General features: G+C 48.9%; 1 protein-coding gene across 1 annotated transcript in view; it reads left to right on the forward strand.

Moving 5' to 3' along the window:
- Positions 1-13,280, forward strand: part of HELZ2 (helicase with zinc finger 2) — a 90,421-nt gene that overhangs the window by 40,804 nt on the left and 36,337 nt on the right. Inside the window, exons 7-10 of the mRNA XM_063147290.1 lie at positions 1,086-1,724; positions 3,519-4,305; positions 5,208-5,283; positions 7,068-10,584. Of these exons, the coding sequence (XP_063003360.1) occupies positions 1,086-1,724; positions 3,519-4,305; positions 5,208-5,283; positions 7,068-10,584 (5,019 nt within the window). The remainder of the gene's footprint in view (positions 1-1,085; positions 1,725-3,518; positions 4,306-5,207; positions 5,284-7,067; positions 10,585-13,280) is intronic.

Here is a 13,280-nt window from a genome sequence, read left to right on the forward strand (position 1 = left end):
AAGTGCTGGTATTGACATTCAAAGCCCTAAACGGTCTGGGGCCAGGTTATTTGAAGGAACGCCTCCTCCCATATGTCCCTGCCTGGACCTTAAGATCATCTACAGGGGCCCTTCTCCGTGAGCTCCTGCCAAAGGAAGTGAGGCAGGTGGCTACTAGGAGGAGGGCCTTCTCTGCTGTGGCACCCCGGCTGTGGAATGAGCTCTCCAGAGAGGTCTGCCTGGCGCCTACACTGTACTCCTTTCGTCGCCAGCTGAAGACCTTTTGATTCTCTCAGTATTTTAACACTTAATTTTAACTTAAATTTAAATTTTACTGTTCTAACTCTGCATTTTAATCTTATATCAATTTTGCTGCGTGGTTTTATCCTGGTTGTGCTATTTATACTGTATTTTGTAATTGTGCTTTTAACCTGTTGGTTGTTTTATTATGGTTTTAATTTTTGTGAACTGCCCAGAGGGCTTCGGCTATTGGGCGGTATAAAAATGTAATAAAATAAATAAATAAATAAATAAATAAATAAATAAATACCTTGCAAAAATAGAGGAAGTTAGTGGGGTTTCAGGGGGAGAGGACTTCCAGAGCTTGGGTGCCACCAAAGAGAAGGCCCTGTCCCACGCTCCCAACACCTCAGATCGTGGTGGGACACACAGAGTGGTGTGTGTCCCATTCTGGAGGGCCGCCTCTGGTGATCCTGGAGTGCAGTTATTTTCATGCCATTGGAGATGGTCCTTTCGTCATCCATGTCCCCAAAATGTAGGGCTTTAAATCGCTGGCCTAGAGAAAGGAGTGGGCAATCTGGTGCCCTCCAGATGTTTTGGAGTCCATCTCCCATAATCCCTGATCAGTGGCCGTGGTGCCTTGGGCTGATGGAAGTTGTAGTCCAAGGCCATCTGGAGGACACCAGGATGCGTAGCCCCTGGCATACGGTGTTACTATGTTGCAAGAGAGGTGGGTGAAAGTCTCTGATCTTTGACCAAAACAAATAGACGTTCTTCTGTCTCCGTTGCTTCCTGGCCTCCCTCTGCACCCCTGTTCCTCCAATCTTGCCCTGCGCTCCTGGCTTGTTCCTCCTGCTCTGACACAGGCTCAACTTGCAAGTCGTGGCATCCCTTCAGCAGATGACGGAGACCCTTTTCACGGGAATGAGGTTTGCTCCCCCGGGGTTGCTGTATGCCGAACTCCGCACCCCCGACGCTCTGACCCCGGACTCCAAGGAAGGCCACCTGCTGCACCGCTCCGTCAAGACCGCCCTCCTGGCCCTGGATCCGCCGGCCAACAACCGCGTCTTCGAGGTCTCCGTCGACAGCAAGGCCTTCACCGAGCGGAGCATCTGGCTTCTCCTGCCCCAGCGCTGCTGCTCGGAGCTGGGCCTCAAGGCGGACACGTCCGTCAAGGTGGAGGTCCAGTTCCAGATCGACCGGCTCCTGTTCCGACAGTGGCACGAGGCCGTGGACCAGCTATGCGACGAGCAACTGGTCCTTCCTGATCTGGCCGCCTGCTCTGTCCCGCAGCCCCTAGGGCCTGCGCTGCCACCTCTGCAGGGGAACGCGAAGCAGAACCAAGCTGTCTCCTTCATCACCGGGGCGGCCTGGGTCCAGCAAGTGCCCCCTCTCCTGATCTACGGGCCTTTTGGCACTGGGAAGACATTCACCTTGGCCATGGCCACCTTGGAGATCATCAAGCAGCCACAGACGCGGGTGCTGATCTGCACCCACACCAACAGGTAAGTTGGGATCTGGGCGGAATCCTGGTTTTCAGCCATTTTATGAGATTTCGGGCGCTTCTCAGGCATAGGAACATAGGATTACACAGTGGAAGCTGGTGGCTCCAATCTGGAAACAAAGCCCTATGAAGAGAGACTGAAAGAACTGGGCATGTTTAGCCTGGAGCACTCTTCAAATACTTAAAAGGTTGTCACGCAGAGGAGGGCCAGGATCTCTTCTCGATCCTCCCAGAGTGCAGGACACAGAATAACGGGCTCAAGTTACAGGAAGCCAGATTCCAGCTGGACATCAGGAAAAACTTCCTGACTGTTAGAGCAGTACGACAATGGAATCCGTTACCTAGGGAGGTTGTGGGCTCTCCCACACTAGAGGCCTTCAAGAGGCAGCTGGACAACCCTCTGTCAGGGATGCTTTAGGGTGGATTCCTGCATTGAGCAGGGGGTTGGACTCGATGGCCTTGTAGGCCCCTTCCAACTCTGCTATTCTATGATTCTATGATCAGTGGGGTGATGGAACAGAACCAGACAGAGCTTTGTTTCACACCTTGGAGAGCTCCTTTAGGGTTCTGACTGCTTCTGTTTGTAACCCATAGCAGATTCACTGCCCCACTGACACTGGAGCCACCAGCCTCCACTGCATCAACATACATGCACATACATTGATGGAGTGCTCATAGGTTGCTTGGCCAGTCTTATGTATGTCTACTCTAGGGATTCCAGCCCTCCAAATGACTTGCCCTACAACACCCACAATCCCTGACAATTGGCTACATGGTCTAGGACTGATGGGAATTGTTGCCCACCTCTGGTCTGCTCAGAAGTAGGCCCTGCTGAGTTCAGTGGGAATTACTCCCAGACAACATTTGGGGGCATGCAGATTTAATCCTATCGAGGGTAGGGTGACCCTATGAAAAGGGGGATAGGGCCCCTGTATCTTTAACAGTTGTATTGAAAAGGAAATTTCAGCAGGTGTCATTTGTATACATGGAGAACCTGGTGAAATTTCGTCTTCATCACCACAGTTAAAGTTGCAGGTGCCCTGCCCTCTTTTAAATCTGGTCACTCTAGTATAGCTCCTGCACTTTAAGTGTTGTGATGAAGAGGGAATTTCACCAGGTTCTCCATATATACAAAAGACACCTGCTGAAATTCCCTTTTCTATGCAACTATTAAAGATGTAGGAGCCCTGTCCTCCTTTTCATAGGGTCACCGGGTGACCCTATGAAAAGGAGGATAGGGCTCCTGTGCCTTTAACAGTTGTATTAAAATCTGGGCTCCACAATCTGGGCTCCACAATTCAAGAAGGACGCAGAGAAGTTGGAGCGAGTTCAGAGGAGGGCAATCAGGATGATCAGGGGTCTGGAAACAAAGCCCTATGAAGAGAGACTGAAAGAACTGGGCATGTTTAGCCTGGAGAAGAGAAGACTGGGGGTGGGAGAAAGACATGATAGCACTCTTCAAATACTTAAAAGCTTGTCACACAGAGGAGGGCCAGGATCTCTTCTCGATCCTCCCAGAGTGCAGGACACGGAATAACGGGCTCAAGTTAAGGAAAGCCAGATTCCAGCTGGACATCAGGAAAAACTTCCTGACTGTTAGAGCAGTACGACAATGGAATCAGTTACCTAGGGAGGTGGTGGGCTCTCCCACACTAGAGGCCTTCAAGAGGCAGCTGGACAAGCATCTGTCAGGGATGCTTTAGGGTGGATTCCTGCATTGAGCAGGGGTTGGACTCGATGGCCTTGTAGGCCCCTGCCAACTCTGCTATTCTATGATTCTATGATTCTCTTGCAGCGCGGCTGATATCTACATTCGTGAGTATTTCCATGCTTATGTCACATCTGGGCACCCTGAAGCAGTCCCCTTAAGGGTCAAATTCACTGACCGAGATATCAGAACAACAGACCCCATCACCCTGCCCTATTGCTGCCTCTCCCCGAACCGGGATTCCTTCCGCCTCCCTACGAAGAAAGAGCTGGACCAGCACCGCATCATCATCACCACCTCCATGCTCTCCGTGGAGCTGGGGCTCAGCCCCGGCTATTTCAGCCACATCTTGATCGACGAGGCGGCCCAGATGTTGGAGTGTGAAGCTTTGGTCCCCCTCTCCCTCGCGACTCTCCGGACCCGCCTCGTCCTGGCGGGCGACCACATGCAGGTCACCCCCAAGCTCTTCTGCCTGCAGGAGGGCGAGCAGTTGGCGGACCACACGCTTCTGAACCGCCTCTTCCAATACTACAAGAAGGAGAAGCACGACCTGGCTGCGAAGAGCAGGGTCATCTTCAACGAGAACTACCGCTCCACCGCCAGCATAATTGATTTTGTCTCCCGGCACTTCTATGTGGGGAAGGGAGACGCCATCCATGTCAAGGGCAACGTCCCCCCTCATCCAGAGTTCTACCCACTCATGTTCTGCCATGTGGCCGGCTCTGCTGAGCGGGACATGTCCACGCCTTCCTGGCGCAACAGCTCCGAGATCATGCAAGTCATCGAGAAGGTGCAAGAGATGGACCAGAGGTGGCCAGATGAATGGGGGCAGCGAGACCTCAAGAGGATCTGCGTGGTCTCCTACGGCGTGCAGGTAATCGCAAGGGGTCCATGTAGGCCAGTGGTATTTCGTTTATTAATTAATGCATTTATATCCCACCTTTACTCTTGCAAAAGAAACCAAAGGGAGTTCGTGTGGTCATCCTACTCTCCATTTCATCCTCACAACAACAGCCCTGTGAGGTGGGTTTGGCTGAGAGTCTGTGAGTGGCCCAAAGTTATCCAGTGGGCTTCCATGGTCGAGTGGGGACTAGAACCTGGACCTCCTAACTCCAACACTCTAACCACTACACCACATTGGCTCACACATTGGCTATCTTCTCCCATATAATTACCGTGGCCCAAATTTAAGGTTCTGCATCAGAGACCCTGTCAGGCAGGCCAGTTAGTGCTGCCTGGGGATGATGGGAATGGTAGTCCACATCTGAAGGGGAAAGCTAGGGGAAACTGAGCTAAAGGGTTATTCTGCTGATTCCTCCCTGTCCTTCACGGTTCTCATGTGTTCTATAGCAGGCAGGAATTCAGAAAGTTCAGAAATTACAGGCAGGAATTCTGCTAAGCTTTCTTTTCCCATCAGCAGAGCTCCATTCTAGAGAGGTCTACAGTAGCCTTCTCCGCCCCTTCTCCATTCGTTTTGGACTACAACCGACCATTAGCCATTCTGGGTGGGGCTGATGGGAGCTGAAGTCCAAAACCTCTGGCAGGCACCAGGCCAGTCAACAGTCCACCTGTTGATGCAGCTCTTAAAATGCTCAGGAGCCTTGACAAAGAACAGGGCTCCCACACTAGAGGCCTTCAAGAGGCAGCTGGACAACCATCTGTCAGGGATGCTTTAGGGTGGATTCCTGCATTGAGCAGGGGGTTGGACTCAATGGCCTTGTAGGCCCCTTCCAACTCTGCTATTCTATGATTCTATGATTCTTTTGCTCTCACCAGGTGAAGGTGATAAGGCAGCAGCTGCGGAAGAAGGGCCTGGGAGAGGTGACTGTGGAGAGCTATGAGAACCTACCGGGTAGGTCTCCGCCCGTGTCTCTGACGCACTTGCAGCCGACGAAGGGAACCCATTTTAGTGTCCACGTGTAGAGATGTAAAATTTCCGGAAATTTTGAAGCCATGGAAAAAACTGTTTCCCCCCCTCCCCCGTTTCCCCCCCAGAAAAAACGAAAATTTTCGGAAAAATGGAAATAATGCAATATTAGCACTTTTTACGTATTGAAAGTCACTTTGTTACTTTAGGAACATAAAATGTAATTATGTCCAAGTTGGTTTGGCATAAAATTATTACATTTGGTATATTAAAAGTACAGTGTATTCAAACAATTATTACAAATGTAATTTACTATTACTTTTTTTACGGTTTTTTGGTAACAAATGGAGCTACAAGCTCCTGAACTGTTAGGAACCTCTTTGGTTTTTGCCAGTTCATGAGCAGGCAAAAAAATAAATGTAAAACAACAACATCAGAAGAAACCACCAACATTAGTAACAAAGAAAATCATTTATGTTTCTGCCAGTCCTCCAGTGTCAAGACATAAAACACCCATTCCCATAAAAAGAACTAAGAAGAAGGGGGAAACCAACGTTAAATGGATATGCATGAAATTTAACCATACTCATTTCCTGAGCTGTAGCCATCACTATCAGTTTCAGTCTCTGCTTCCATGGCAGTGCTGCCCCCTAGAGGCAGAAATGCATCTTCCTCTTGCATTTGAGAGTTGTAGTCTCAGTTTGCAACCTAGGACTTGCTTGTCCTTGGTGCATAGACATTGTAATAATCTGATACTGTACAGTTTTTAGAAATCATTGGAGAAGAGCTGGTAAAAAGCTCACTCCTCCATCACCCCCAACCTGGGGCCCTCCAGGTGTGTTGGGTGACAACTCATCATCGTCTAGCCAGCATGGCCATGCTGGCTGGAGATGATAGGAGTTATCCTCCAACATGTCTGGAGGGCGCCAGGTTAGGGAGAGCTACACAACTAATAGAAGGCAGTCGTTATGAAGCAGTACTGTATAAGGTGCCAGGAGGCACACAACTACTCCAAACACCAATAAAAAGTGATAATTATCAAATAACCCATTTATTTACAATTTGTAAAGATATGTAAAACAAACTGATGTGTCTCAAGGTGGTTAACAATCACGATGTTGGGTACGATAATAACCAATAATATGTACCATACATGAAAGAGTACAATTTTAATACAGTCCAACAATATTACAGACTTTTATAACACTTAGCACCTGAGACAATACCATCAGAATAATATATATACACAAATGGGGTTTCTTCTCATTTTCTATTCTTTTCAGCGTTGTCAATGCATTGAATGACAGGAATTTGCAATTCAACTTCCCGTTTTCGCTGTTTCAGCTTCTTTGGACTCAACGCTATAGAGATAAGAGATTCAATACAAAATTATCACCATTAGTTCTAATCCTCTTTATAGTTTAGGACACCAGATACTCATTTCCACAGTAGCCTAAGAACACTCACTCACCCATATCAGGTAATACCCTCATTAGAACTGGTGATAACACTGGCCCAGTGTTTTCTACTCTGAAGGGCAGCAGCTCTTTGGCAGAAAAGGAGTGGCAATTATGGCTAAGTCCTAAGGACCCAGCTCCGTCAGTACCTTCTTGCTTCGTGGGGGTAGACGCTGGTCTCTGTTTACTAGTAGTAACCTTTCCTTCCTTCCTTCCTTCCTTCCTTCCTTCCTTCCTTCCTTCTTTCCTTCCTTCCTTCCTTCCTTCCTTCCTTCCTTCCTTCCTTCCTTCCTCCATTTCACTTTCAAACAGGGAAGGAATTCCGTGTTATCATCGTCAGCACCATCCACACCAGGGAGAGCCTCAGCCGTATCACCTCGTCCAACTTGGACTTCTTTAACGATGCGCGGGTGCTGAACACCATCATGACGAGGGCCCAGTCCCAGGTCATTGCCGTGGGGGATGCGGTGGCGTTGTGTTCCTATGGGCAGTGCAGCAAGGTCTGGAAAGGCTTCGTCAAGGAGTGCATCGACAAGAGGGCTGTGGCTCCTGAAACCCTGACGCTGGAGGAGATCCGGCAGGCGGTGTGCGACCGGGCCAGCTGGAGCAGGGGGAGCCCCGAGCTCAAGGAAGAGGGGAGCGACACAGATTCCTGGTTCTCCGATGTAGAAAGCTTGAATGTCGACGACCCTATCTTGCAGGAACTCTTGGACGAGAGCAAAGACATGGCGGTGATGGTCTCCGAGGAAGGGCTGTTGAATGTGGAGCCCGTGGTGTCCACCCCTCAGAGCCGCAGGGAGCCGTATGTCAACTACTCCCCGCAAACCATGGGGGCGTACCTGCATATGCAGCGCAACATATACAAGCGTTGTGAGCTCATCAAGGAGGGGTTTGATCACGGTTCTGCCTTCACGCTGGACGACGTCCCTCCTGTGAGCATCCAGATCAAAGGCCGGCTTCATTGCGGGATGTCCTTCACCGGGGACCAGGTCTTGGTGGAGATCCTGCAGCCCAACCCAGCGAGGGCCACGACTGAGGGAAGACCACATGGGAGAGTGGTGGGTGTGCTGAAGAAGGCCGAGAGGGAGCGTATCTTTGTCTGTTCACTGGATGAGTATGATCTCCGAGTCATGGTCCCCATTGACCGTACAGTCACCAAAATCTTTGTCCCGGGTCTAAAAAATGAACCCAATGTTATTCCCATCCGCAAGGTAGACCAAGGAGGGCAAATCCGCCTGAAGAGGCGCATGAAGATAACTGAAGAAAGCAAGAAGAGATTTCTCTTTGTGGTCCAAGTCATGAAGTGGCAGGAAGTCTATTACTTCCCCCTGGGGATTGTCACAGATGTCCTTCCCGTGGCTTCCACTCTAGAGGAAGGATTGCCCATTCTTGATGTAGAGTACTGCCTCACGAATAAATACCCAGCCTCGGTGAACCGCGAGGTGGCGAAATTCACCTCCAGCAAATGTCCTTCCGCGGCGGGTAATCGGAAAGACTGCCGCGCCTACCTGACCTTCACGGTGGACCCCCCAGGTGCGAGAGATCTGGACGACGCCATCAGTGTCAGAGACCTGGGCAATGAATACGAGATTGGGATCCACATTGCGGACATAGCATCTGCGATCCCCAAAGACGGTGCTATAGATTCGGAAGCAAAGAAACGGGGAGCCACTTACTACGCTCCCAGGAAGGAGCCGGTGTGCATGATCCCACCTCAGCTCAGCCAAGACCTCTGCAGTCTCCTTCCAGGGAAAGAGCGTCAGGTGATCTCTCTCTTCGTCTCCGTGGATAAAGCAACTGACCAGATGGCACCTGTTTCCTTTACTCGGTCCACAATCTGCTCAGGCCGGCAGCTCAGCTACATAGAGGCAGAGGGCATAATTAAGAACTACTATAACCCAGAGACTCCATCGCTTAACTTCGACACCCTGGAGGACTGTATTGCAGTTGCGTACCATTTCTCCCGAGTCCACCGTCTGTCCAGGCTCCATGAAGATTGTTTTTATGACCAGTTGGATGAAGAAAGACCTCTGGGCCAGAGATGTTCCCACCAGATGGTCGAGGAGTTCATGATCATGTTCAACAGTTCCGTGGCAGAGTTCCTCTCCAACAAGGATCCCACCAGAAATATAACCCCTCTGCGTTGCCAGAAGGAGCCTAACCCACAGCAAATGTCTCAAATGAGGGACAAATTCAGAGATATAATCCCGCTATCCACCCACCTCTCCCATCATCTGGGGTCTCCAACCACTGGAGGCCACATGGAAACCACTAATAATTTTGTTGTCCTGACTGCAATGTGGGAACATCTCAAGTCAGCTGCCGATGTCGGTGACATTCCCAAGCTGCTCGACCTGATTACAACGGATGACATCCACCCCCGGCTGGCCCATGTGAACCTGGAGTTCCGGAAGCTTTTGAGCCGCTCTTTTTTCCTCTGCTCCAATTCCTGTGATCTGTCCAAAGTGGGCCATTACTCCTTGCATGCAGACTCTTACACCTGGGCTACCTCCCCCATCCGGCGCTACATGGACATTGTGCTCCAGCGGCACATCCTATCTGTGATCTTGAAGGAGCCGGTACAGTATAACCCAGCAGATATTGAGGTCCTTTGCCACGATTTCAACCAGAAGAACGGTATGGCCACCGCCTACGAGAAGAAGGCCCGCTGCTTGGAGATGGCGGCTCAGTTGAAGCGTCAGGCCCAGCAGAAGGTTGCCTTTGTGATGAACGTTGAAGAGATGGCCAAGCACTTCAGAGTCTTGTTTCCTCTGAACAAGGAAACGCTTCCAGATGCTCATCTCATCAACTACAGAGCCCTCCAACTGGTGGCACAGCCGTCTTTCGATCAGGAGCAGGGCAGCATTAAGTTGATGTGGAAGAGGAGAGTCTACTCCATGGTGAGCTTAAAGGAGTGCACCTCCAAATCGGCAGTGCTCCGGGACAAGAGGATCACTTTCTTCGATGTACAAGCTTGGGTTGATGTCCTTCAAGCCATCCGAAACAGAGGTTATGAGGAGGTGATCTCTCTCCTTGAGAAGGGTCACCACAAGGACCTGAGAAGTATGGGGAGAATGGAGAGGAGCAAGTGCTCTCACTTTGTCGAACTGTCAATGGAGCTCAGAGCTGGGGACGTCTTGTACCTCCAGCTCACAACAGATGTCCAGCGGGGCTTCCTGGCGCCGTTCGTGCAACTGTGGACCATAGGGCCGGGCGTTGATGTGTGTTTAGAGCACTCGGAGAGGCCCATTGACTGCTTCTCCAAATACGCCACCCAGGCGGCCAAGAAGGGGTATAAGGACGCCTCTGACTACCGCAAAGTGTGGCTGCCCCTCTCTGACATGGAAGCGGCTTCGGGTGCCGTGGCGGAAAACGACTCCATCGTCCTGCACGCCGTCAAGATCGCCTGGAAGAAGCAACGGTCAAAGAAAGGGCAGCTCCAGGGAACACTCTCCTTCTCCAAGGAGTTCCTGAAGGAGTGTGCCATCGAAGTTGATTTCAGCTATTGCTACCTGTGCATCCGTCTGTCGGGCCTGACAGTTGACCGAGTCCAGAACAATGCTGATGCCCTCAGCCACAGCCTCCAACAGCTCAGTTTGACCAAGGAAAATGCCGAGGTCGGCCAGTTCATAGTTGATCCAGTTACCTATACTTGGGTGGCCCATGGCTGCACCGAAGAGGTTAACAAGCATGAGGATTCTGATCAGCGTGTCGAAATGATGGTGAATTTCTACGTCCATTTTACGTCCATGGAAAGCATGCCTGTTGAGGTCACCCAGGAGTCTTCCCTGTTCACGGTGGAGCTGATTCCAAAGTTGGTGCCTGATATGTAAGTCTGCATTGCTTGCAAACCCAATTGACAGTTCTACTCTCACCTCTACCCATTTCTAGAGTAATCTTCTCATTGCAAATTACGTAGAGCAGTGTGGTGGAACCTGAAAGAGTGGGTCCCCGTGGTTCGCTGAGTGGTGATCACAGACTCTCAAAACACAATTTCTCTCTCTTTAGAAGGTTTATCACAAGCAGCGCTGCAGGGTGGCAGTCTCAGAAGACCTGAGGAACTGCCCAATAATTTCAGGAAAGGCTAACATATTTATAGGGTCAGTTCCCCTCAGTTACAATGACAGAACCTTCCCACCAATCATAATACAGCTCTGCAATACACTAACCAATGAGAAGCAAAGCATTTAGGCATGTACAGAGTTTAAGTACTTTTCTGACTAGAATACCATACATATATGGGTATTGCAACAGTTACAGGAAACACATCTCCATCTGTTTCTTTCATCGGTTATCTTGCCTTGCAAACATCTTACTCCACCCTACAACTTCTGGTGTGGACACCGCCTGTCTTGTGACATGGTTTCAGCATCAGCTTAATCGTGAAAGCAATTTCAGCATTAAAAATATGTTTTAAAGAAGCAGGAAGCCATGAACTTTATGGTTTATATAGCTAATGATTTATAGAGCCATTTTCCTATACCTATGGGCATAGTAAAAGAACCACCCAGCTTGATTTCCTCGACAGCAGCCTCCCCCAGTTTGGCTGGGGATGATGGGAACTGTAGTCCAATACATCTGGAGGGGCCCGCATTGGGGAAGTGTGACACACACACACACAGAGAGAGCAAATGGTTCAGCAATTTGACTGAAGGTACTCGTATAAGGCAAATACTCTCCACATCACAATGTAGATACTAACCCATCCTTCCTTTAGAGCTCTTCCATTTCCCTCTTAAATACAAGATGGTTTCCACTGTGTTTAGTCATACAATGCCTGCAAGTGTGACTAGCACAATATCAAGAGCTACTTCCCGTTTGATAGGGTCTGTATCCACCTTTCTTTGCCATTGCAAACCATCGACTGCTCTCCTGTCACCCTTTATGTGCTGACAGACGCAAAAATAGAATATTAGTTCAGATCCAGCTTCTGTGATGTTGAGGGAAAGGCAGCCTTTAGCCAACAAGAGCAAAATGGCCCTGTTCAGACAACACGCTAAACCATGATGATTAAGCGTTTTGAGCTAAACACTGGCCCCATTCAGAAGACACTTTAAACCATGTCTTTAACCACGGTGGTTAAGCCAGAAAGCCTGGCTGTGTTCAGAAGACACCTTAAACCACGGCTTTAACCATGGTGACTAAAGCAAAAAGCCTTATTCACGTGGTTAAAGCCGTGGTTTAAGGTGTCTTCTGAACACGGCTTGGCTTTCTGGCTTAATCACCGTGGTTAAAGCCATGGTTTAAGGTGTCTTCTGAATGGGCCCACTATGGCTTAGCATGCTATGTGAACCATGACGTAGCATGTCATGTGAACCGTTCCTAATGAAGGTGGCTACATAACCATGGTTTAAACGTGCTCACTAACCACTTGCTGCAAAAGGGTTAGTGGCCTGACATTGGCTTAGCATGTTGTCTGAACAGGCTCAATCTCCTCAGACCACCTGTCAGGGTTTCCTGGTCCTCAGGCAATCACATATTCTCTGTCAAACTGACCCGGGATACCCAAATCAGTGAGACTTCTTTATTGCAGAGAACACAGTAAAAGCTTAATGGTTACACGCTTCAGAATTCATATAGCTGGTCATCAGTGGCTGTAGCCTCTTAAGAAATTCCAGAACGGTCAAAAGCGAATCGCTACAACCATGGCAGAGATCATCATTAATATGGTTTCTGCATTGTCATCTCTAGGGTTCTGAACACAAAGGAAGGGCAATCCATACAGGGGTTCCAAACCCAGACAAGGAATGGGAATGATTCCTGGAATGATCCCTCAGGCAAATTTTTGAAAGGCCTAAGCCAGCCTTCCTCAATCTGAGGCGCTCCAGATGTGTTGGACTGCATCTCCCAGAATGCCCCAGCCAGGGTGAGGAAGGCTGGCCTAAGCAAAGCCACACCCATATAGAACTAGTCCAACTTTGAATCTTTCTCAATCATCCCTTTCTCAATTTTCTTCACAATTCCCCCCATTAAGCAATCTGTTATCTAATCTTCATCTTCTAGCATCCCTATAATCCTGTATTTCGATATCTACATTAACTAATGCATGATCCGTAACTTTGATTATACCTATTTCTGTATTTATTAATTTCGTCACTAAACTCTTTGATACAAAAATGTAATCTATTCTAGAATAATTATTGTGAGCTGAGAAAAAGTATGTGTACTTTGATTCATGCCCTTTAATCCACCTCCACACGTCTTGCACCTCGTTTCTTTCCATAATTTTATATAACCCTGTAATATTTTTACGTTTTTCTTGTGCTGTAGGCTTCAACTTATCTTTCTTTTTATCTAAAACCGTATTAAAATCTCCAGCCATTATTGTTGATCCATTTTGCAGACCCTCCCATTTCTCTAAACACTTGTTCGTAAAACTCCACCTGATTCTCATTCGGGGCGTATATATTCACCAATGTGTACTTTTCTCGGCCCACTTCTCCTTGAATTATTATAAATCTACCCCTTGTATCCTTCTTTACTTGTAACACATTAAAACCACATTTCTTCGAGATTATCACCGCT

The sequence above is a fragment of the Elgaria multicarinata genome, chromosome 1, assembly GCF_023053635.1.
Source record: "Elgaria multicarinata webbii isolate HBS135686 ecotype San Diego chromosome 1, rElgMul1.1.pri, whole genome shotgun sequence".
Classification (NCBI taxonomy): Eukaryota; Metazoa; Chordata; class Lepidosauria; order Squamata; family Anguidae; genus Elgaria; species Elgaria multicarinata.